Below are 22,364 nucleotides of genomic sequence, written 5' to 3'. Positions count from 1 at the left end.
AGAAACATTTGTTTGAATGGTAATAGCTCTTCCATTCCTGTTTCAGTGAGCATGCTAAATTAAGCTTAACAAAGCCTATGATAGTAGGCTTGTGGGTGTTCATTCCAAGCTTGTTTGACAGTGTTAGCCAGCGAGCTGTCGTGTTTGCCAGTCACAAAACCACTGAATTCTATTTTCAAAGCTGTGGCAAGTTTAGCGTAGTTGTTTTGCACGTGTTGCTGTTGTAGACGGATGAACCTTGTCATGTGTCTGTTGTACGTTCGCTTCAACAGGTAAGGCCTGTCAGTATTCGTAGCATTCGGGTAGCCATCCAAGGCGTCCTCTATGTCTGCTAAGAACGTCTCAGTGTCGTTTGGCTTACCTGGAACGATGTCAAAGATGCGGTAGTTTTTGACGATTTTGTCAAGGCATCCGCGCCAAGCGTCTGCTTACACCTTTGGGGAATTTTTGACCGAAGGGCCAAGAGGAAAAGCCTAATTGAAATGTTGTTGGCGAAGAGGTGCCATGTTACTCTGGACCGAACGACCAAGATGAAAAGACTGAGGGACCCCTAATAGTGGTGAAGTCTGAAACCTCCTGTCGTCTACACTCCTTTGTTCCCCAGGCTCCGGTTGCGAGCTTGGTTGCTCAGTTGGGTAGTCACGCGGTGTTCTGCTGCATCGCAGAGTCCACTTGGGAGCTGAGGGTATTTATTTTAGATGCGTGAGTGTCGCAGTTGCTCCATTCGGCCTCATACTTATCTGTAATGGTTTGCAGGGAGAGGTCTTGAGTGCGGAGCGAGAGATTCAGTGATGAGATGTCCTTAGAGGTCAAGTTTTCCAACTTTCTCACCTGGGTTCTTTCATCATTCATTCGGTCAGCGACTTCAATAAGTTCCGCTGTTTTGTCATCCAACTTGGTCAAGGTGTTCATTAACTGATCGTCTTTGGTCTGCTGCTTTTGGAATAGAACATTATTGCTTTGAGTGGTGTCATTTAAAACTGCTTGCAGGGCATCAAGTTGGTCGCTCTTGTTTTTAGCTAGCTCGTCAGATTCATCTAGTTTTGCGTGGACTTCGTTGTATTTACTGTTGTTCTTGTAGAAAACAGATTTGTTCGAGAGTTTGTGCTCGTTCTTCGTCATAAGTGTTTGCCAGATCTTTTAATTGATCCATTCTCAAATGCAGCTCCTCGGCTAGCAGCATCTTGTCTTTGTCGGTTTTTGTCATTAGCTTCCTGGTTCTCTCCACCTGTCCCTTTATCTCAACAGTTTCTTGTTCGTACTTCTGCTGAGCACAGCGGTATTGGACCAATGTCCATCTCTGCTGGTAGGCATAGTTCAGGGCTAAACTGGAGAGAACCTTTATTCGGTTTACAGATATCAATGAATCATCAATACTGGATCAGTAATATTGGAGTTGGCTTTTAATGAACTTGCAAAAGCAATTTTAATAGATTAGTCAATGTTATTGATTAATCATACCTGTATAGGCTATCTGGGATAAAACTTTAATTAACCTGATAGCATTGTTGTATCTAGGTTAATATGGAAAACTTTAAATTGTTTCCTTTGTTGAACCAAATCAATCTGGATCTTATCCAAATAATCAACCTGAAAAGGTATGTTCGGCAATTTAACTTATTAAATTGAATGAGACAATGATATCCAATCATTTGGGATATGCTGGATATTCTAAGTGTAACCAGTAGTTCAAATGTGAGTATACATTCACCACCAGGGTACTTTTTCCTAAGGGCTGGAACCACATGGGATTCCCGTGAAGGCGGGACTTCCGTCAATACTGGACCGGTACCGTTGGAGTTGGCCCAATGAGCTTTGCAAAAGCAAATTGAATTGATTAATCAATGATAATGATCAATCATACCTGTATAGGCTATCTGGGAATTAAACTTTAATTAACCTTGGAAAGCGTTGCTGTATGTAGGTTAATATGGAGAAAGTTTAAAATGTCTCATTGGTTTGAACAAATAAATTTGGACCTTATCCAAATGACCAACCCTGAAAAAGGTTTGTTTGGCGATTTACCTTCCCGGTTAAATCGAATGAGACAATGATATCCAACCAGGTGAGATTGGATTGATATCATACAGTGTAACCCATTGTAACAGTGGGTTAAGAGTATGCCCTCACATTAATTGTTTCAAAAACAATTACTGGCGATTCTTCACCACCAGAGGTCGCCGATCGCAGAAAGCTGAAATCAAACGGGAGTCCCGAGGGGCGGAACTTCCATTGGAATAAAGGGAAAAATAAAAATGGCTGCTCTCCCTTCATTAGCTTAGCATCTAGTGCAAAGCTACCCGACTTGTACAGGGAATCTAATTTCCACACATAACAAGGGAATTGGTTTTTTAATGACTTCTCACGTTAAACCTTTCGGCGATTCTTTTGCTAGCAATGTTTTACCGGAACACGCTGAAACATAAAATTAATGTTTTTGCCGTTGGTCTTACTCACGCTACTGAAGCGCGATAGACAGATAGATAATACTTTGCTTCGGCCAACAACTATATATTCTCAAATTTATTTAATTGATTGGCCCATATGTCCTAGCTCAAGAAATGAATACTGACCGAGTCTACTCGCTTCTGAAACGCGAGAGACAGAAATAGTACCACGGTTGGCTCAACTTATTATATTTCTCTTGATAACTGCATTGGCTGGATCATATGTCCTAGCTTGTAGCATTCAGTAAATCCCCTACACACTGACTTTTCATCAGATATACAACACCGGAGTCAATCTCTCCCTACCAGTATCTGGAGGAAAACGGACCACACACACACCACTCTCAACAATCCTGCCTACAGCGCTATTGGTGTACAATGTATCTTGCTACACAATTCCTATAGAATTCAACAGGAAGGCCTAGTTCTATTTTAGACTCCTCGCACGGGGGCTCAAATATCTCGTGACTTGACTTTCATTATTGTGATGACTATTATTTATAGAATAATTACCTACTATGTTTAATTGTTACTAGATTAAATTAATCATGTAACAATTAACTCATTAGGAATTTGGGGGACCACGGGAAAAGTTGTTTAACGAGTTGCCGTTTCCCGAATTAACTCTAAAGATATCTAGATATCTCTTATCATTTAACAGTCATATATTAATCATTTACCTCATGTCAGTCTCATTCTGAAAGTTGTACAGTCGTGTTTTCATCAGCAGGGACTGGGAAACTGGTCAGAATTGAAGGAATGATGGATGGCGCTAAATACAGGGAAATTCTTGAGGCAAACCTGTTTCAGTCTTCCAGAGATTTGAGACTGGGACAGAGGTTCACCTTCCAGCAGGACAATGACCCTAAGCATACTGCTAAATCAACACTCAAGTGGTTTAAGGGGAAACATTTAAATGTCTTGGAATGGCCTAGTCAAAGCCCAGACCTCAATCCAATTCAGAATCTGTGGTATAACTTAAAGAGTGCTGTACACCAGCGGAACCCATCCAACTTGAAGGAGCTGGAGCAGTTTTGCCTTGAAGAATGAAAAATCCCAATGGCTAGATGTGCCAAGCTTATAGAGACATACCCCAAGAGACTTGCAGCTGTAATTGTGTGTAACAGGTTGTAAGGCAACAAAATAGGTAAAAATGCCAAGGGTGGTGAATACTTTTGCAAGCCACTGTACACAGTGTAAAAGCTCTTCAAGTCACAATGTTTTCGTTATAACGCCTTTTTACAATTTTTAATTCTCATCATTCCCAACGTTTGGATGTTGAAATATATTGTCCCAATGTTCATTGTTGGATGTTGAAGTTTTGGGCGGCAAAAAGTATCTGAAACAAAGGCATTCCTTTCACCTTACTAGAGGGCCAGAGATAGATTCTCCTCCTCTCTCATTTATGGCAGCATTAAAGTGTCAAGACCGGCACAGCAACTGATGTGAGGCCTTTGATCCTCACCCAGGGAGAGTCATGACACCAGGAATACACTGAATAGTCCTATAATAGTAGCTCAAACCAGGCAACCCAGGAATATACTGAGTAGTGCTAAAATAGTATCTCAAACCTGGCAACCCAGGAAGACACTGAGTAGTCCTATATTAGTAGTCCTATGATTTATTAACTGAAGTTATCCTACAGCCAAGGTAGGGGGCTAAAAATACCCACAACTGAGATCACTCTGCTGCCTAGACAGAGACTGTCACACATAGCTAGACCAGGGCACTGGGTTCATCAGGGCTTGGCATGGCGTTTATCTAAACCCGTTATGTTAAAATTGAAGGCTATTTGACGAGTGGAAGGTTAGGAAGGTAGGAAACAGTATATATTAACGAAGTTAGAGTGACTGTAGCTTTGAGCTAAGACTTTGAGTCCAAGACTCGTCATTGGCCCGTTCCAATTCTCTCCCTGAGCCCCAATGGTCCATTTCAGCATCTAATCAGCATTTAATCAGTGCAGTGATTCTCATGTCTCCCTGCCACCTGGTACTAAATGTCCCACTGGAGCAGAGAGCTGTAGGGGCAGCCAGGGCACTCTGACATTGCTTAGACAGGGATCACAGGATCAGCCAAAATTATCTCTGTCCAGAACAGACCATGTGCCAGTCAGTTCTCTGCCATCACACTGATCCACCAAGAGGACCTCTTATTGTGGGCAGCCAAGATGGGGTCACACCATGGCTGCAGTACTATGAGAGGAGAGTGTGTTGAGTCTAAGGGAGTGTGTGTGAAGCCAAGTGTGTGTGCGAGTACTCATGGAACTCAGGCAGCTTCACTGGGACTTTAACACCCAAATCCCACTGGGCTCACAGACTTTGCGGCATAGACAGCCAGTCGAACTAAAGAGCAGGTCTTAGGCCCTAAGCAACTAATCCATTGTTTGTCTATTACACATTCATACTAATGAACTCTGATACGGAAGAGGGAGGAGAATAGAGTTGGGTCAGCCATTCTACTACAGCTGTAGTAATACAAACTGATATACCGACAGAGAAAACTAAGAGGATGCTGAACACAATGTGAAATGGCGTTTTGTGGCGCTCTGCTCTGTGGAGTAATAACTTCCAGATGTGTGTTTCGCCAGGGTATGACTGATATCAAAACGTGCGGGGCGAGGGGGGGCTGGGGAGGGTAGGGGAAGGCTGGGATAGGAGCCAGCTGGATGGGTTCTGGTGGCACCGGAGCTGGGCACCGCTTCCATTTCACACTCACTGACTCCTGTTCACACAGTGTGTGTGAGAGAATGTGTGTTTTTTTCTGTGTAAAAGGGATTATGTAGGATCATGTGAATGTTAAGTGTGTGTTTTAGTGTACATTTCTGGTTGTGGATAGAGTGTGTGCGTGCGTGCATGCATCAGTTCCTACGTGCGTGTGTGTCTCTGTGTGTCTCTGTGTGTCTCTGTGTGTCTTGTCTCTGTGTGTGTCTGTGTGTCTTGTGTGTGTGTGGGCTGGAGAAGGGAAGAACGTATGTTGGAAATCTGTTGACTCTGTTAAGCTGTTGTTCTAAAAGTCTGAGCGTATGTCTGGCTCGGCTCTCTTCCTCTCCTCCTCTGCCATCCCTCTGTTCCAACAGTGGATGGAGGGAATGTGCTTCATTTGCTGCAGAGGAGAGCAGGCATTTCTGTGTTAACACTTAATCAACAGTGAGTTAAACATTGTGGTCTACATGGTCTCGTCGTCTGGGCTGGTAGTGGTACAATGTTTATTTAACATTCTAAGTGTTGTTGTCCGTTAGTTTACTCCAATTACAGGAGGGGTGGTAGGGTTAGGGGAAAATATGTATGCACTCACTAACTGTAAGTCGCTCTGGATAAGAGCGTCTGCTAAATGACAAAAAATGTAAAAAATGTAAAAAATAATAAAGGAAAATATATTTAAAAAACATACATATATATTTAAAAAATATATACAGTACCGTTCAAAAGTTTGGGGTCACTTATACATTTCCTTGTTTTCCATGAAAAGTTTGAATAGGAAATATAGCAAAATGCATAGGAAATGTAGTCATTGACAAGGTTAGAAATAATGATTTTTAATAGAAAAAATAATTGTGTCCTTCAAACTTTGCTTTCGTCAAAGAATCCTCCATTTGCAGCAATTACAGCCTTTCAGACCTTTGGCATTCTAGTTGTCAATTTGTTGAGGTAATCTGAAGAGATTTTACCCCATGCTTTCTGAAGCACCTCCCACAAGTTGGATTGGCTTGATGGGCACTTCTTACATAACATACGGTCAAGCTGCTCCCACAACAGCTCAATAGGGTTGAGATCCGGTGACTGTACTGGCCATTCCATTATAGAGAGAATACCAGCTGACTGCTTCTTCCCTAAATAGTTATTGCATAGTTTGGAGCTGTGCTTTGGGTCATTGTCCTGTTGTAGGAGGAAATTGGCTCCAATCAAGCGCTGTCCACAGGGCATGGCATGGCGTTGCAAAATGGAGTGATAGCCTTCCTTCTTCAAGATCCCATTTACCCTGTACAAATCTCCCACTTTACCACCACCAAAGCACCCCCAGACCATCACATTGCCTCCACCATGCTTGACAGATGGCATCAAGCACTCCTCCAGCATCTTTTCATTTGGTCTGCGTCTCACAAATGTTCTTCTTTGTGATCCAAACACCTCAAACTTAGAATCGTCTGTCCATAACACTTTTTTTTCCAATCTTCCTCTGTCCAGTGTCTGTGTTCTTTTGCCCATCTTAATATTTTATTTTTATTGGCCAGTCTGAGATATGGCTTTTTCTATGTAACTCTGCCTAGAAGATCAGCATCCCGGAGTCGCCTCTTCACTGTTGATGTTGAGACTGGTGTTTTGCGGGTACTATTTAATGAAGCTGCCAGTTGAGGACCTGTGAGGCGTCTGTTTCTCAAACTAGACACTATAATGTATTTGTCCTCTTGCTCAGTTGTGCACCGGGGCCTCCCACTCCTCTTTCTATTCTGGTTAGAGTTTCAGAAGAAAGTTATTTGTTTCTGGCAATTTTGAGCCTGTAATCGAACCCAAAATTGCTGATGCTCCAGATACTCAACTAGTCTCAAGAAGGCCAGTTTTATTGCTTCTTTAATCAGCACAACAGTTTTGAGCTGTGCTAACATAATTGCAAAAGGGTTTTCTAATGATCAATTAGCCTTTTAAAATGATAAACTTGGATTAGCAAACACAACGTGCCATTGGAACACAGGACTGATGTTTGCTGATAATGGGCCTCTGTACGCCTATGTAGATAAAAATCAGCCGTTTCCAGCTACAATAGCCATTTACAACATTAACAATGTCTACACTGTATTTCTGATCAATTTGATGTTATTTTAATGGACATTTATTATTTTATTTCGAAAACAAGGACATTTCTAAGTGACCCCAAACTTTTGAACGGTAGTGGAAATGGAGGATTGGAAATGATGCAGACAATTACATTGATGGAAGCTACAATCTATCTGCAATATTAAAGCTGATCTACCCACACAAAAAAAAAAAAAAACATTCAGTTATTTAATGCTCAGACCAGTGCAGCCAGATAATGGCAGACCTTTTATCAGCCTGTTGTGTGATGATAGCCTGCAAGCTATAGGAAAGATGGTGAAATCCTGACTTAGCCCCTTGTTCGATGATTGACAATCTAACACAATCTCCTCCACACTATCTAGTAGTCCATTGTCTTAGTGTTGTCTGCCTGTGTGTGTGCATGTGTGTTCGTTCATATATTCATGTGTGTTATTTCTGAGTTATCAATGTGTGTGCAGCAGGCTGTGGTCAGGATTCCAGTACACTACCACAGCTGGAGAACAGCTTGGCCAGAGTCCCTTAGGCAACAATTGGCACAGCTCATCTCTCCCTCTCTCGCTCTTGCTCTCTCTCTATCTCTCTCACTCTCTCTGTCTCTCAGCTCTCTCTCTGTGCCCCTAACTCACCAGACAACTCCCCCAAGAGGTCCATGTGTACCTGTTAGCATCTGCAGATGAAAGGATTCGGAGCATGACTTATTTAGACAGGGGGGTCACATCTGCTTCTCATTATAACCCCCCACTATCTCTACTCTCCTCCACCCCCTGTCTCCCTCCCCCATCCAACCCCTAATACCCCCAGAACCCCTCCTCCCTCCCTCCCCTAGTCCCCCCACCGTGGCACTCTGGACTGTGGCAGCAAGCCCCTGCAATAAGGCCCACTAAGCCCTCCTCCCAACGAGAAATAGAATACATTTGTCCAGAACCCAGCGTACATCTGCCTCCCCTCTCCATCTGGAAACCTAGTTTGGATCCATGTACCGTAGCTGGCGAACACATGCGTGTTTCACTTGGCACTGGGTACCGGGGAGAGAGAGGTGTCCCCGTGAACATACACCATGGGGATCTGGTTCAGGCAACATGGCACATGATGACACATGATGGCACATGTCACATGCATGTTTGGAAGGGTAGACTGTGCCTGGCACAGGAGAGGAGGAGAATGGTTGGATTAGATGATTTCTGGATCGTGAGGACTTAGAAAAGCAGAGAAAGACAGAGCTGTCTGTATGAGAAGCTGCAGCTCCCCTAGTGGTATAGAGATGAAGTGCACCCACTACACTAATTAATTCCCCTTTATACAGGACACTGGTGAGTCACCAAGGGAAGCATGGAATTTAAGATCAACTGCCACATTCGCAACTCCAAAAAGATTGGACAATATTTGAAACATCAAACATTCTAAACTCGACATTTTATATTTGACAAGAAAATGACAGAGCCCAAAAATATCTCTACCCTCTCTCCCTCCATCACGTTAGCCCTCAACCCTCTCCTTCCCTTCTCCCTCTCTTCTCCCCTCTTCCCACTCCTTCCTGCTTGTCCATCCCAAGCCCCCCACCCTCCCTTGTTCTGTGCCATACCTGATGTTTGAAATGTGGAGCTGGATTGAAGAAACTGAAAATGACACATTCACCCATGGGCATTGCCCCTCCTCTCCTTCTTTCCCACCCACCCAGTGTTTACATGCCAACCTCTCCAACAGACAGGCTACCTTTAATGCAGCTTGAAAAGCCTTTCTCATGGACGTCCATCTACTGAATTCAGTCTGAAAGCATTGTTTCCATTGGCAGGAGCTTCGGAGGCAACCAGACAGCAGGGTATACATAAAGGGGGGGTGAAGTGTTTTATAGACTGTGTGGAAAGTTCCACGGGGCGGTAATTAGAATAAACAGCTTGCCGTGCGCCAGAGCCCTCAACTTTCAGTGTGCCAAGAGACCCTTCTTTTCTTCTTCCGCTGTTGTTTCCTGTTCCTGCATAGTTCCTGGGTTTCCCCTTGCATTTTAACTACCGGTTGGAAACCACAAGGCCACACATTTGAGAGAGGGAAGTTAGAGAGGGGAGGGAAGGTCAAATGAAATATTGGAATAGGTATTAAAACACAAGGCTTTTAATATGTAAATAAATGGTGATTGGACCTGTCTCTCTTATACGAGGAGCGGTTTGTTCTCATAGTCTCAATACTGCACACACAGACGCATGCACACACACAAACACACACACACACACACACCCACACACACACACCCACACACACTCACACACACAATACACTCCTGGTGGTACACAACACCTTATCTTACCTTGTGCCGCTGCTCTCACCCGTTAAGCTGGAAATGTCTCTCATTCGCTCCCTGCCATGGAACAATAAGCAACCTGAGAGCAGATGATTTGGGGAGACATGGGGGAGACCTAAGGGACACCTGGGATAGAGCGTTAGCACGACATTATCCTAGCCCTCTGGCACGCTTAACCTGTCTCACACTACATCCACCTAGCAGCATAGCACTCCGCAGCTTCTGATGAATGGCTATTACTAAGACAAGCTCTCAGGATCAGCTGTACGGGAAGAGAGAGGGGGGAAACAATAAGAAGGAGAGAGAGAAATGGAGGGGGAAAAGGGAGAGTTATAGAAAGTGAGATTGAGAGGGGAGGAGCTAGAGGGCTGAGGGATGTGGTTGGATGATGATTCTGGCTGAACTTGCTGAACTCTATACTTGTGTATTATAACCCGGAGGTTACACTGAAGCCCAGAGATACTGCATGTCAAATCCAACCAGATTTCTCCATGTTAATACCAGAGTTCCCATAGCCCCTGGACATGTAGGATACAGTGTATTCCTACTAGCAGAGCCTTGAGATGCTGGACTGATTCGAACCTTGTATTATTCATGTGGACCCCGGACCATACAGGACACGACCCTGAGAATCTACAGGTCTGCTTTTAGTCATACAGCAGCCCCCCAGATACATATACATGAATGTTGACATGACATATTATGTCAGTTTGTTACGGGCCTTGTCGGATATTTGATTTGATATCGAACCAAGAACATATGCAAATGAGCGGCTTATCTAACTTCATACTTGACCCTGGGAAAACATTTGTTATATAGATGCACCCAGAGTTTTGAATTGATTAAAATGTTGAATAAATTAATCACTGGATGTACTTTGTAATTGTGTATCTCAACAGTTGCTCATACTCTGCAAATGCAATTCAAACTTTGTTGGTAATGCATCTCACTTGATTGCACCCCACCAAAACCCACCTCACTGATTACAATGAAGACATCATTAGCAACAACACTTTAATGAGTGAATATTCACACATAAGGGAATGGAGGTTCCCTGCAGCCATCTTATTCCTGATGAGAACACTAGCCTGCAGGTAGAGAGTGACTCATAGTGTCCCTGGCCGTGCAGTGGGAATAGGGGTGTAAATCCTAGCAGAGACGTGTCCACTCTTTATGGGAGTTTTTAACAACCAGGTGTAAACGACAAGGTCTGTGCTAGCTTCAGCTACTTCGGACCTCCTCTCGCATACACACGTGCACACACACATGTGCACACGTCACAATTTTATCACATAACAACCCACTCAACTGTATATTTGTCCTTTGTGTCGTGTCTTTCAGATCACAGTGGAACAAGGGAAAGAAGGGGAGAGGAAGGAGGAAGGGGGGGTCAAAGTACCACCAGAGTTCCAGGCCCCACCCACTGTCATCATGTTTCCCAGCCAACGGGAGATGAGCTCCAAGGGACTGCGGAGACAAAAGAGAGACTGGGTCATTCCACCAATCAACGTGCCTGAAAACTCCAGAGGGCCCTTCCCACAGATGCTTGTCAGCGTAAGTGACCTTTTCTGATTGGTTAACTCCCAAAGTTAGACAGGAAGTACTCAGAACTTGAAGCATTTATAAAGCCCTAACCATAAATGGTTCATACATATGGTGTTTGTTCCTCGGTCATAAAAACACACTTTGTGTTTTCTCTATGCACCTCAATATTTTGATCAAATATCAATGGTAACCAGTGTAATTCAAATGACTCTGTTTGCATATCAAGTCCGTGGGTGGTCAAAACTATTTAAGAAGCAATGACCACTGAATGTTCTTGTGAGTGATATAGTGTATGATCGAAAGCCCTACAGGAGAAACAAAGAGAGGTTTATCACAACTGCTTTGTGCCTACTCCCCCCATCCTCATTGGGACTGGCTGTCAGGCTTGGGATGTGATTATGCTATGTGTCTGTGATATGATTACAACTGCAAATGTGCTCAGGTATTCTAACTCCACTGATTGGGCTAAGAGCTTTTCCCCTTGGACTGAGAGCTCTGTCACCAGAGACACCAAAAAGCTTTATCTCTCTAAGCCTATACACAGTTTTTCTTTTCTCTGCTGGGCTTTCACTGAAAGAACTGTATATTGTCCCCTTTATTCAGCAGTTCAGTTAAGTTCACTTTAATGATATTTGCACAGCTCCTTTTACAATATAATTTGTCACAGACTTGGAAGTAAAAATCCTGGTCTGGATCCTGGTATAAAGGAAGGTCTTGAGAGACATTAAGTAAGAAAAAGTCCCTATCCTCAGCTAGCTAAAGCCAGGGAAAGACTTCATCCCTCGAGGTTTAATATAAGTCCATGGTTTGGGGGCATTTACAAACCACAGATCTAAAGCATGTTGTTTTGAACTGGGAAGATATTATCCACTTGATCAGATAGAAACCACCCCCGCAATGATGTGTTCCCATGGCCTAAACCACGTATCTTTTATGTCTGTCGTGTGAACTGGGGAGAAATATGCTCTAACCCACCAGTCTGCTGCCTCTGAGGTGCTTGATCATTATTCAACGGAGCTCCGCTCATTTACTATTCAAGATACGGCAGCGGGGAACAACATAAGTCACTACCATCGCAACAAATTACATTTCAGCAAAACTGCTAGTTTTCAAAAGTACGGAAATAAACAGAAACACAGAGGGGGTTGGGGGTCGAGATTGTACAAGCCGCACGGAAAAGAAAATAACATGAATAAATAAACGCTTGTGTAAATGCGTTGTTGTGCCGAGCTCTGTGTAGTGCAAAGCCCTACCGTCTTTAAAATGGAAAGGTTCTGTCTCAACAGAATGCTCAGTTTGTCTCAGGCAAGACACCTCTGGAACCCAGGCCTATGTAGTTCATCAAAAAACATCACTCCCAATAAACAAAACCTATCGTTTTTTGCATTACTCTCTCCCCACTTTCCCATCCTCTGTCTCTCTCTTTATCTGAAATATCTAGCCATCAGCTTTTCTCCCTGTTTACAGAACCCTCACAACTTTTGCGTTTGGGTTTAAATTGTGCAGAAGAAGCATTTTTTTATATTTATTTTTCTTTCTTTGTTTTTCACCCTGTTTTCATCCCCTCCCAAGGGAAGGCTTGCAGAGCAACTTTAAGGGATCCTAAAAAAAGACAAGTCTGGGAATAAAAGGAAGAGGAGAGAAGTTTCTCTCCCTTTATTAGAGACCAGGAGGAAGGATGGAGTATTTAAAGATCTGGCGTGTGTCCTGTCTCTCCCTGGCAGGGTAGGCTGCAGAGAGACAGCTCTCATGTGTCCAGGGGTCAATAAAAACCCGAGAGGAGAGGAGAGGGGGAGGAATGAAAGAGAGGGAGGAGAGGAAATCAAAGTAGTGTTTGGAAGCGTTAACACAATCCACTGCCTGTGCTGTAAATAGGCCCTCTAGGAGCTGGTGGAGGGCTTGGAGTAAACTTTTAGTAGCAGGGGAGAAGTGATGCGTGCTGATGCCTCCACTGGGGTCCTATAGGCTCCCATCTCTCGCTTTAATAATGACTGGAGGGCAGTCAGGGCCATCCAGAGAGCTCCACTGTACCAAGGAGAGATTTTAACAAGGCGCCAGATAGATCTTTGTGGGGTTTTGATGTCGTTATCTTTGATGTTTTTGCTTTGTGTGTTTGTGCTTTTGACCCTTTCCATGGGTAGACGATCCAGTTACACTACATGACCAAAAGTGTGTGGACACCTGCTTGTCGAACATCTCATTCCAAAATCATGGGCATTAGTATGGAGTTGGTCCCCCCCTTTGCTGCTATAACAGCCTCCACTCTTCTGGGAAGGCTTTCCACTAGATGTTAAAACATTGCTGTGGGGACTTGCTTCCATTCAGCCACAAGAGCATTAGTGAGGTAGGGCACCGATTTTGGGCGATTAGGCCTGGCTCGCAGTCAGCGTTCCAATTCATCCCGAAGGTCTTCGATGGGGTTGCGGTCAGGGCTCTGTGCAGGCCAGTCAAGTGCTTCCACACCGATCTCAACAAACCATTTCTGTATGGACCTCACTTTGTGCACGTGGGCATTGTCATGCTGAAATAGGAAAGGGCCTTCCCCAAACTGTTGCCACAAAGTTGGAAGCACAGAATCGTCTAGAATGTCATTGTATGCTGTAGCGTTAAGATTTCCCTTCACTGGAATTAAGGGGCCTAGCCCAAACCATGAAAACAGCCCCAGACCATTATTCCTCCTCCACCAAACTTTACAGTTGGCACTATGCATTGGGGCAGGTAGCGCTCTCCTGGCATTCACCAAACCCAGATTCGTCCGTCGGACTGCGAGATGGTGAAGCGTGATTCATCACTCCAGAGACTGTGTTTCCACTGCTCCAGAGTCCAATGGCGGCGAGCTTTACACCACTCCAGCCGACGCTTGGCATTACGCATGGCTTGTGTGCGGCTGCTAGGTCATGGAAAACCATTTCATGAAGTTCCCGACGAACAGTTCTTGTGCTGACGTAGCTTCCAGAGGCAATTTGGAACTCGGTAGTGAGGCAATGTTTGTCTATGGAGATTGCATGGCGGTGTGCTCGATTTTATACACCTGTCAGCAACGGGTGTGGCTGAAATAGCCAAATGCACTAATTTGAAGGGGTGTCCACATACTTTTGTATGTATAGTGTATGTGCATTTTATTGTTCACTCTTTTATTTGACCGGTGAAGAGTGAAGATTTAGAGTACATTGCTAGATAAAAGATTATCCTTCAACGCATATGTAAATGTTTTTAAACTGAAGACTTACCAAACTAAACCCTATGTCTGAGTTACGGCTGTTGTCAGTTGTAGATATCTGATCATAAAAAGTCCCTTTGCTGTAGATGAAGTCTGTATGTCAGCAAGGTAAGTGTGTGTGTATGTGTGCATGCCTGCGTGTGTGTTTTAGAATTTGGCACAGGGGAGAGAGAGAGAGAGAGAGAGAGAGAGAGAGAGAGAGAGAGAGAGAGAGAGAGAGAGGATAAATACCAGGGAGACAAGCAAATGGACAGACATAGCTTTCAGATTTTGTGTGGTGGAGGAGAGAAGTGTGTCTGCAGAGCTCTGCCATGTGTGCCTTTCTGAAGCTTACTTATACATTTATCTCTTTCCTCCCTCTCCCCCTTTCACTTCCTCTTCCTCTCTCTCCCTCCTCCCCCTCCCTCTCTCCCTACCTCACCATTACTCAGTGCCCTGTGTGGCATGGCTGTGAGGCTGACTGTGTGATGCCTACCTTGCCTAATGGCCTGTGAAGCCAATCCAAGCCTTAATGGCCTGTTCTGTCGTCCGCCGCCCAGCTGAGTGACATCCGAGGGAAGCTCTAGTCCTGCCACCCCACCGCTCCTCTCCCCTCCCCTGGCCGAGGGGCCGTCAGCAGGACAGACAGGTTGACAGTAGCCCTCACTACCCCTCCGCCAGACCAGGCTCTGTCACTTTGATCAGGCCACCGCTGCATGGGACAGGTGTGGTGACAAGGCCGCGGCTGCTACCCAGGAGTCTTCCCCAGAACCTGGGCCCTGACAGTGGGGTCGTGGGAAGTGTTGATTGGATGAGTGAGGTGCTAGTTGACATGCGGTACATTGACCAGACTAGTTGCACTCATTGCCAGGGAAGTGTAAGAGAGCTCAGAGAGACTAAGGCCCAGTGCAGAGACTGCTGCTGCTGTCTCAAGGTCCTTAGCCTCTAGCGTGTGGTTATCAAGGCCTATTGCCATCAGTCCCTCTGTACTGTACAAAGACCTACAGCCTTTACGGTGTCTGTATCAACGCATATAGCCTTGTAGCCTTCAGTGCTCAATTGTCTGGGCCTGTAGACTGTAGTCTGTAGTTCGACCGTACGAAGGCCCTTAGCCTTTATCTCGACTGACTACTGGGCCTGTTTGAGGCTGTACTCAGAGTTCCCCTAACAAAAGGTATAATGGGTCCACACTCAAAAAGATGTTGCATAAAGCTCACAAGAGTTAATGTGGTTAAGAAATTCCCACTGCAGTATCCTCTATAGATCAGATGGAGCTGAATGGTACACAACTTTAACAAGCAGCAAGAAGAAAGACCAACCAAGAGACAGACAAGGCAATGAAAACATTATAGCCTTCTTAGAAGAAGAAGAAAGGAACGGGAGGGAGTAATACCTTACAACAAACAGGCGTTCTTTGTCATTTTCTTTCTTCCAAACAGCCATCAATGGCATGTAAGAGCCATCGATTTCTCAGCAAGGCATTTTTGAAACCCTCTATTGATCCACACACTTCTCATGCGGGAGAAAGCCATCGATTTCTCCCACTTGGGTAAATAAAGACTCAACCTGGCCCCCCGATCGCAACCAACCAGCGTCAGCAGAAAGCCAACAACACCCCCGATGAAACAATATGTTTAACCAGAGAACATACTTATAGGACTATACTGAGTGTAAAAAACATTAGGGATACCTGCTCTGTACATGACTGACTGACCAGGTGAATCCAGGTGAAAGCTATGATCCCTTGTTGATGTCACCAGTGTAGATGAAGGGGAGGAGACAGGTTAAAGAAGGATCTTTAAGCCTTGAGACATGGATTATGTATGTGTGCCATTCAGAGGGTGAATGGGCAAGGCAAAACATGTGTCTTTGAACAGGGTATGGTAGTATGTGCCAGGCGCACCGGTTTGAGTGTATCAAGAACTGCAAGGCCACTGGGTTTTTCACGCTCAACAGTTTCCCGTGTGTATCAAGAATGGTCCACCACCCAAAGGACATCCAGTCAACTTGACACAACTGTGAGAATTATTGGACTCAACATGGGCCAACATCTCTGTGGAATGCTTTCAACACCTTGTAGAGTCTGTTCTGAGGCAAAAGGGGGTGCAACTCAGCATTAGGAAGGTGTTCCTAATGTTTTGTACACTCAGTGTATGTACCAACAGCCTATTTGTATGGTTTGGGACAGGAAGAATAGCATATTTACTGTATATGGGTGAGATGATGATAGGTATGGGATACCTGGAAGGGGCTTTCTCAGTGCTGCTTGTTAAGGAGGATTAATTGAGCCGCTGTGAGAATAGACTGTAGGCTTCCATGTAAGCATTTCAACTACGTCAAAAATGTACGTGATACTCCATATGAATGTTTAACACACAGTGTTCATTGTGAATAGAGATCCTCTAGCATTGTCTCTTTCCCTTTGTTCCCCCTTTCACTCTTTTCCTTTTTTCTTCCCTTCTTTCTCCATTTCCTCTTTCATTATCTTGTCTCCTCTATCAATAGTCTTATTCGCTCCGTCTGCTTCTCCTCTTCCCGCTGTCATTATGTCCTATTCATTTCTCTCTCATCCTACAGATGTGGGATCTTAATTTGACATATACTGTCACAGCAAAAGAATCCTGTAGCAACAGGATTTGAACGTTTAGTCCATAATGTTGCTTGATCGGTGGTTAGGCTATTATTTGGCCAAAAGTAGGCTACATGAAAAGTGCAATACTGTAACCATGTGTTAGTGTGGATAAACGTCAGTACACTCTTAGAAAAAGGGTTCTAAAAGGAGAACCCTTTTTGGTTCCTGTCACACCCTGGCTCTGGGACTCTATATGTTGAGCCAGGGTGTGTTCATTCTGTGGTGTTCATTCTAGTTTGTTGTATTCTATGTTTGCCTGAGTGACTCCCAATCAGAGGCAACGAGTGTCAGCTGTTGGCTGGTTGTCTCTGATTGGGAGCCATATTTAAACTGTCTGTTTTCCCTTTGTGTTTGTGGGTTTTTGTTCCGTGTTCGGTCATTGATACCGTTGGACGTCACGAGTCGTTTCTTGTTTTGTAGTGTGTTTAAACTTTAACTAATTAAAGTATGTTTGTTCATCACGCTGCGCCTTGGTCTGTTCCATATGACGATCGTGACAGAAAAACCCACCTCGACTGGATCAAGCAGCGTGACGAGGAGAGAGGATGGACTTGGGAGGAGATGAGTGCGAGTCTGGCAAGAGGGATGGAGGCCTTGGCCACGGGTAGGAGTGAAGCCCATACATTTTTTTAGGGGGGCTAACGCCCCGTGGACGGGGGCAGCAGGAGGCCGCCAGGTTACGGGAGTCACTGGTCACCAGGGGAAGGAGGATGTAGAGGCACGGCGGAGGTACTGGCGTGTGTTGCCAGTCCGGTCCGGCCTGTTCCTGATCCCCACGTAGGGCCAGTGGTGTGTGTTCCCAGTGCGGTCCGGCCTGTTCCTGCCACTCGCACCAGTCAGTGGTGCGCTCCGTCAGCCCGCACGCCCGTTCCTGCTCCCCGCACCAAGTCAGTGGTGCGCCGTCAACCGGCACGTCCGTTCCTGCTCCCCGCACAAGTCGGTGGTGCGCGTCGTCAGCCCGGTCCGGCCCATTCCTGCTCCCGCACCAAGTCAGTGGTGCGTTTCGTCAGCCCAGCTCGGCCCGTTCCTGCTCCCGCACCAAGTCAGTGGTGCGCCCGTCAACCGGTCCGGCCCGTTCCTGCTCCCCGCACCAAGTCAGTGGTGCGCCCGTCAACCCAGTCCGGCCCGCTCCTGCTCCCGCACCAAGTCAGTGGTGCGCCCGTCAGCCGGTCCGGCCGCTCCTGCTCCCCGCTCCAAGTCAGTGGTGCGTTTCGTCAACCGGCGCAGCCGCTCCTGCTCCCCACACCAAGCCAGTGGTGTGCGTCGTCAGTCCGGCCCGGAGCCGTGCCTGTTCCACCGGTGGCTGGTCGGCACCGGTCAGATGCTTCGCGCCGGAGCTAGAGCAATCCGCTCCACCAGTGTCAAGTTCAGCTCCAGCCAGCGGGGCCAGACTGGACCAGGGGCGCTATGGGGGGTTGATTGGAGGGTGGTGGTCAAGGCCGGAGCCAGAACCGCCGCCGAGGAGGTATGCCCGCCCAGCCCTCCCCTGTTTTGTTTTAGTTGAGCGCGGTCATGTCCGCGCCTTTAGGGGTACTGTCACACCCTGGCTCTGGGACTCTATATGTTGAGCCAGGGTGTGTTCATTCTGTGGTGTTCATTCTAGTTTGTTGTATTCTATGTTTGCCTGAGTGACTCCCCAATCAGAGGCAACGAGTGTCAGCTGTTGGCTGGTTGTCTCTGATTGGGAGCCATATTTAAACTGTCTGTTTTCCCTTTGTGTTTGTGGGTTTTTGTTCCGTGTTCGGTCATTGATACCGTTGGACGTCACGAGTCGTTTCTTGTTTTGTAGTGTGTTTAAACTTTAACTAATTAAAGTATGTTTGTTCATCACGCTGCGCCTTGGTCTGTTCCATATGACGATCGTGACAGTTCCATACAGAATCATCTGTGGAAAGGGTTCTACATGGATCCCAAAAGGGTTCTACCTGGAACCAAAAAGGGTTCATTAAATGGTTAGCCTCTGGGGACAGCCGAAGAACCCTTTTCGATTCTAGATAGCGCCTTATTTTTTCTAAAAGTGTAGATATGACATTGACTGATGCGCCACCGAAAGAGGGCTTTGTTGCCTCACAGTTAGGATGAATGACCTGGTACAAGTGGGTCATTTTCAATGTCCCTTATTGATTTGGAACAATGGGAACATTTTGTTGCAAACATTTATTTGCTCCCTGTTGTGCGTTCATTGCCTGTTAATTCAGGCCTTACAGAGTCGGACCTAGCAGACAGTTGTTGGAATGTTTATGGTGGAAGTTGAAAAAAGATACAAATCAACACTGTTGTTTCTTACAGTGCAGCAGTTTGATTGTACATCAATGTCCTCTTGTGTTTCTTTGTGCAATTGCACCCACTTCATAGCTAAGATGAGTCATACTAGTACATTATTGTGTGTGGGGGGGTGTGTGGGTGGACATCTGTGCATCTCTGTGCTTACAGTACCTGCACGAGCACCTTTGTTCCAGTTTCTCCTTCTCTCAGGAGTTCGTTCAGTACAGCGTTTTCAGAACGGAATGAGAGAACCCCCCCTGAGGTATCTGCTTTCTCCTCAGTGTACATTTACCAGTGATTAATGACTACAGCGCTCCACTGAAACACTCAGCAACAACAAAAACAGCAGGCAGAAGAAAGAAAGAGAAAATAAGCTTAAAGGATTGTGATGTTTTGGAGGCGAGGTGTGTGTGTGTGTGGGTGGGTGTGTGTGTGGGTGTGGGTGTGACTCCAGCAGGATTAAAGGCTTGGGCTGTGTTTGGGTCTGATAGACTTCCCAGAGCCCTAGCATCCATGGCCTCTTCCCCCAGTTCTAATGAAGCCTTCTGGCTTCTGCCTCCTCTGGCCGTGCCAACACCGCACCGCTCTGCTCCGATCTGCCATCTCTCTCTCTCCCTTCATCTCTCTCTCTCTCTCTCTCTCTCTCTCTCTCTCTCTCTCTCTCTCTCTCTCTCTCGCTCTCTCTCGCTCTCTCTCGCTTTCCCTCTCTCACACACTTAAACACACACTCGCATACACGCAACACATACTGCTCATCCTACACAGACCACAAACAAAGGAACTATGTGGTGCGTGTGTCGTGCCCTGCCTTTGTACACACATTGTTTGGGTTTTGTTTGGTTTCATTTGTCTTTTATCCTGGAACAATGACACGTCGAACGTCGAGCCAAGTACACGGCTCCATCTTGTTTTGTGGAGCCAGTCCACCACAGAGCGTGTGGGAGGGGAGAAACCCAGGGTTGAGAGTATTTAAGAATCGCATGCCCAGTCACCAGGAAACCGCAGTGTTCGCCATATGGAATGCGTTATGGATTTGAAATAGCGCGGAACTCATTTTCTGGGCCAAATAAGTCCAGGCTGTGAAAACAGAGAACAGTGAAAGTATTAACACACATCGTGATGCATGTACAGTACCTTGGTATATTTACTAAAGAGTTATGTTTAGGATTTTACTAAACATAACCCCCCCCCCCCCATCTCTCTCTCTGTACAGGAATGTAGACTCCTGTAGTCTTGTTCATGGCAGCCACATAGCCTGTCTGTGTGTGAGAGGAGACACACACACGGATACATACACAGCCAGCCAGCCAGCGAAGTGGCAGAGTCCATCATGTCAGAGGGAAACAGAGGGATCATGAAAGAGAAGAAACAACCTCTTAAAAGTCAGGGGAACGAGGGAGGAAAAGGAGGAGAGGAGACCTCTGTCTTTAAATCTCTCCTCTGCCAGAGCAGTGGCCAAGAGCAATGTCAGCGTTTCATTCGCTCCCTGTGTTATTCAATAGCACATTTTGGCTCATTTCTCAACCTCTTTGTTTGATTTAATCTCGTAAAGAATTCGCCTTGAATGTTTTCCTTCCAAACCCCATTTGTGTTTCTCTTCCAGCATAATATCTCTCCCAGTCTGAGACGCAGTAAATCACCTCACTAAACACACATTCTGATATTTAGTGTTAGTCTCCCCATGGCAGTTTAAATATGGGCCTTTTCAGCTCTCCTCATTGCTCAATCGAAATGTTAAGCGAAAACGTGCATGGGGCTGACGAGAGGAGCTCTGGCAGACGTCTCTAGGATGTCAGGGGTGCTGGTACTCAGACAGACTGAATATTCATACTGAGAATAATGTAGAATAGCCAGCTCTCTTGATCCTATCATCAGAAAGGGGTTACATTCTTAGTGGAGGCCATTCCTGACTGACTGACCCAGTCTTTGATATTTGAGTTATGATGACACTAGAAGAGAGACAATGGAATAAAGAAAGAGAGAAGGTGGAAGTGCTTTACATGGTGAGCAAGGCTAATTGAGTCAGTGGAGGAGGTTGCTGCTTCCTCTACCGTTTGCTTTTAAAGATCAGTCGGTGATCAGTTGGTGTAACTCAGAGGGAAATGTGACAATTATCTTGATAGTGTGACTGGATGGTCTGGTACTTACAGTAAAAAAAAGGTTAGTGTGTAAAGAAGGTGGGTGCCTCACTTGGGGAGAAGAAGAAGAAGAAGAAGAAGAAGAAGAAGAAGAAGAAGAAGAAGAAGAAGAAGAAGAAGAAGAAGAAGAAGAAGAAGAAGAAGAAGAAGAAGAAGAAGAAGAAGAAGAAGAAGAAGAAGAAGATTTAAGAGAAAAAGTAGTCTGGCCAATGGCGATCTGATTAGCATGGTACATTGAGTACTAAGTCTGAATATCCCCTCCCAGCCTCCCCCACCTCCTGTACCCAGCTCTCTGTGATAATAAATTAAACAAATAAAATAAAATATTCCTTTGCTCTAATGAAATTAGACTGATCAATGTAATTACTTTTATCGGCCCCAGGAAATGGAATCTCCTACAATCCTGCTTTATTGACAGGAAAACAAACATCCAGTCGGCATTTTCCTAACGATGAGGCAAGACTGAAACTGCACATTCCACTGTTTACCTCTAATTATGACGGGATTAACCCTCAGAAGTGCTCACGCAAAACAAGCTCAGCAGACATAAACAATGTTATTCTCTTATTTGAGAAGAATATAGAATATAACACAGATGTCATATTCTTCCCAGTTCCATAGAACGGTCCTTCTCCCTGTAAAAATAATAAGTCTGTCCGTGGACCCAGGCTATGCACACACCCATCCCCAGAGCGGTGATTTCACTGCCCTCCCGCCCCCTTGTAGCCTCACCACACATCAAGCTGAATCACGCTAGCTATCCCCAGAGTCCAGGGAACACAAAATTAAACCGTAAATCATTTCCCCAAAAGACACAAGTTATGTGTGGGTCAAGGGCAGCAGGCCTGGTGCTTTAATAGGAGATGAGAGGCAGTTTATGGAAGAGATAAATAACAGCGTAACAAACGGCCTCCATCTGGACCCATGCACTCTGGACAGGGAGACCCTGTTGTGGAGCAGCGGAACACAGAGGGTGGTGAGATACAGTAGTGACAGAGAAGGTACATTACACTCTGGAATAGAAGAGGAATGAGAGAGATGTAAATGAC

General features: G+C 45.5%; 1 protein-coding gene across 1 annotated transcript in view; it reads left to right on the top strand.

The window, feature by feature from the left end:
* The window catches only part of LOC121538544 (cadherin-4-like), a 434,400-nt gene that overhangs the window by 324,826 nt on the left and 87,210 nt on the right, over window positions 1–22,364 (top strand). Inside the window, exon 5 of the mRNA XM_041846665.2 lies at window positions 10,878–11,090. Within this exon, the coding sequence (XP_041702599.1) occupies window positions 10,878–11,090 (213 nt within the window). The remainder of the gene's footprint in view (window positions 1–10,877; window positions 11,091–22,364) is intronic.

This window comes from Coregonus clupeaformis, chromosome 24 (assembly GCF_020615455.1).
Source record: "Coregonus clupeaformis isolate EN_2021a chromosome 24, ASM2061545v1, whole genome shotgun sequence".
NCBI lineage: Eukaryota > Metazoa > Chordata > Actinopteri > Salmoniformes > Salmonidae > Coregonus > Coregonus clupeaformis.
The sequence above is the reverse complement of the archived record's forward strand: the minus strand, read 5'-3'. Positions and strand labels throughout refer to the sequence as shown.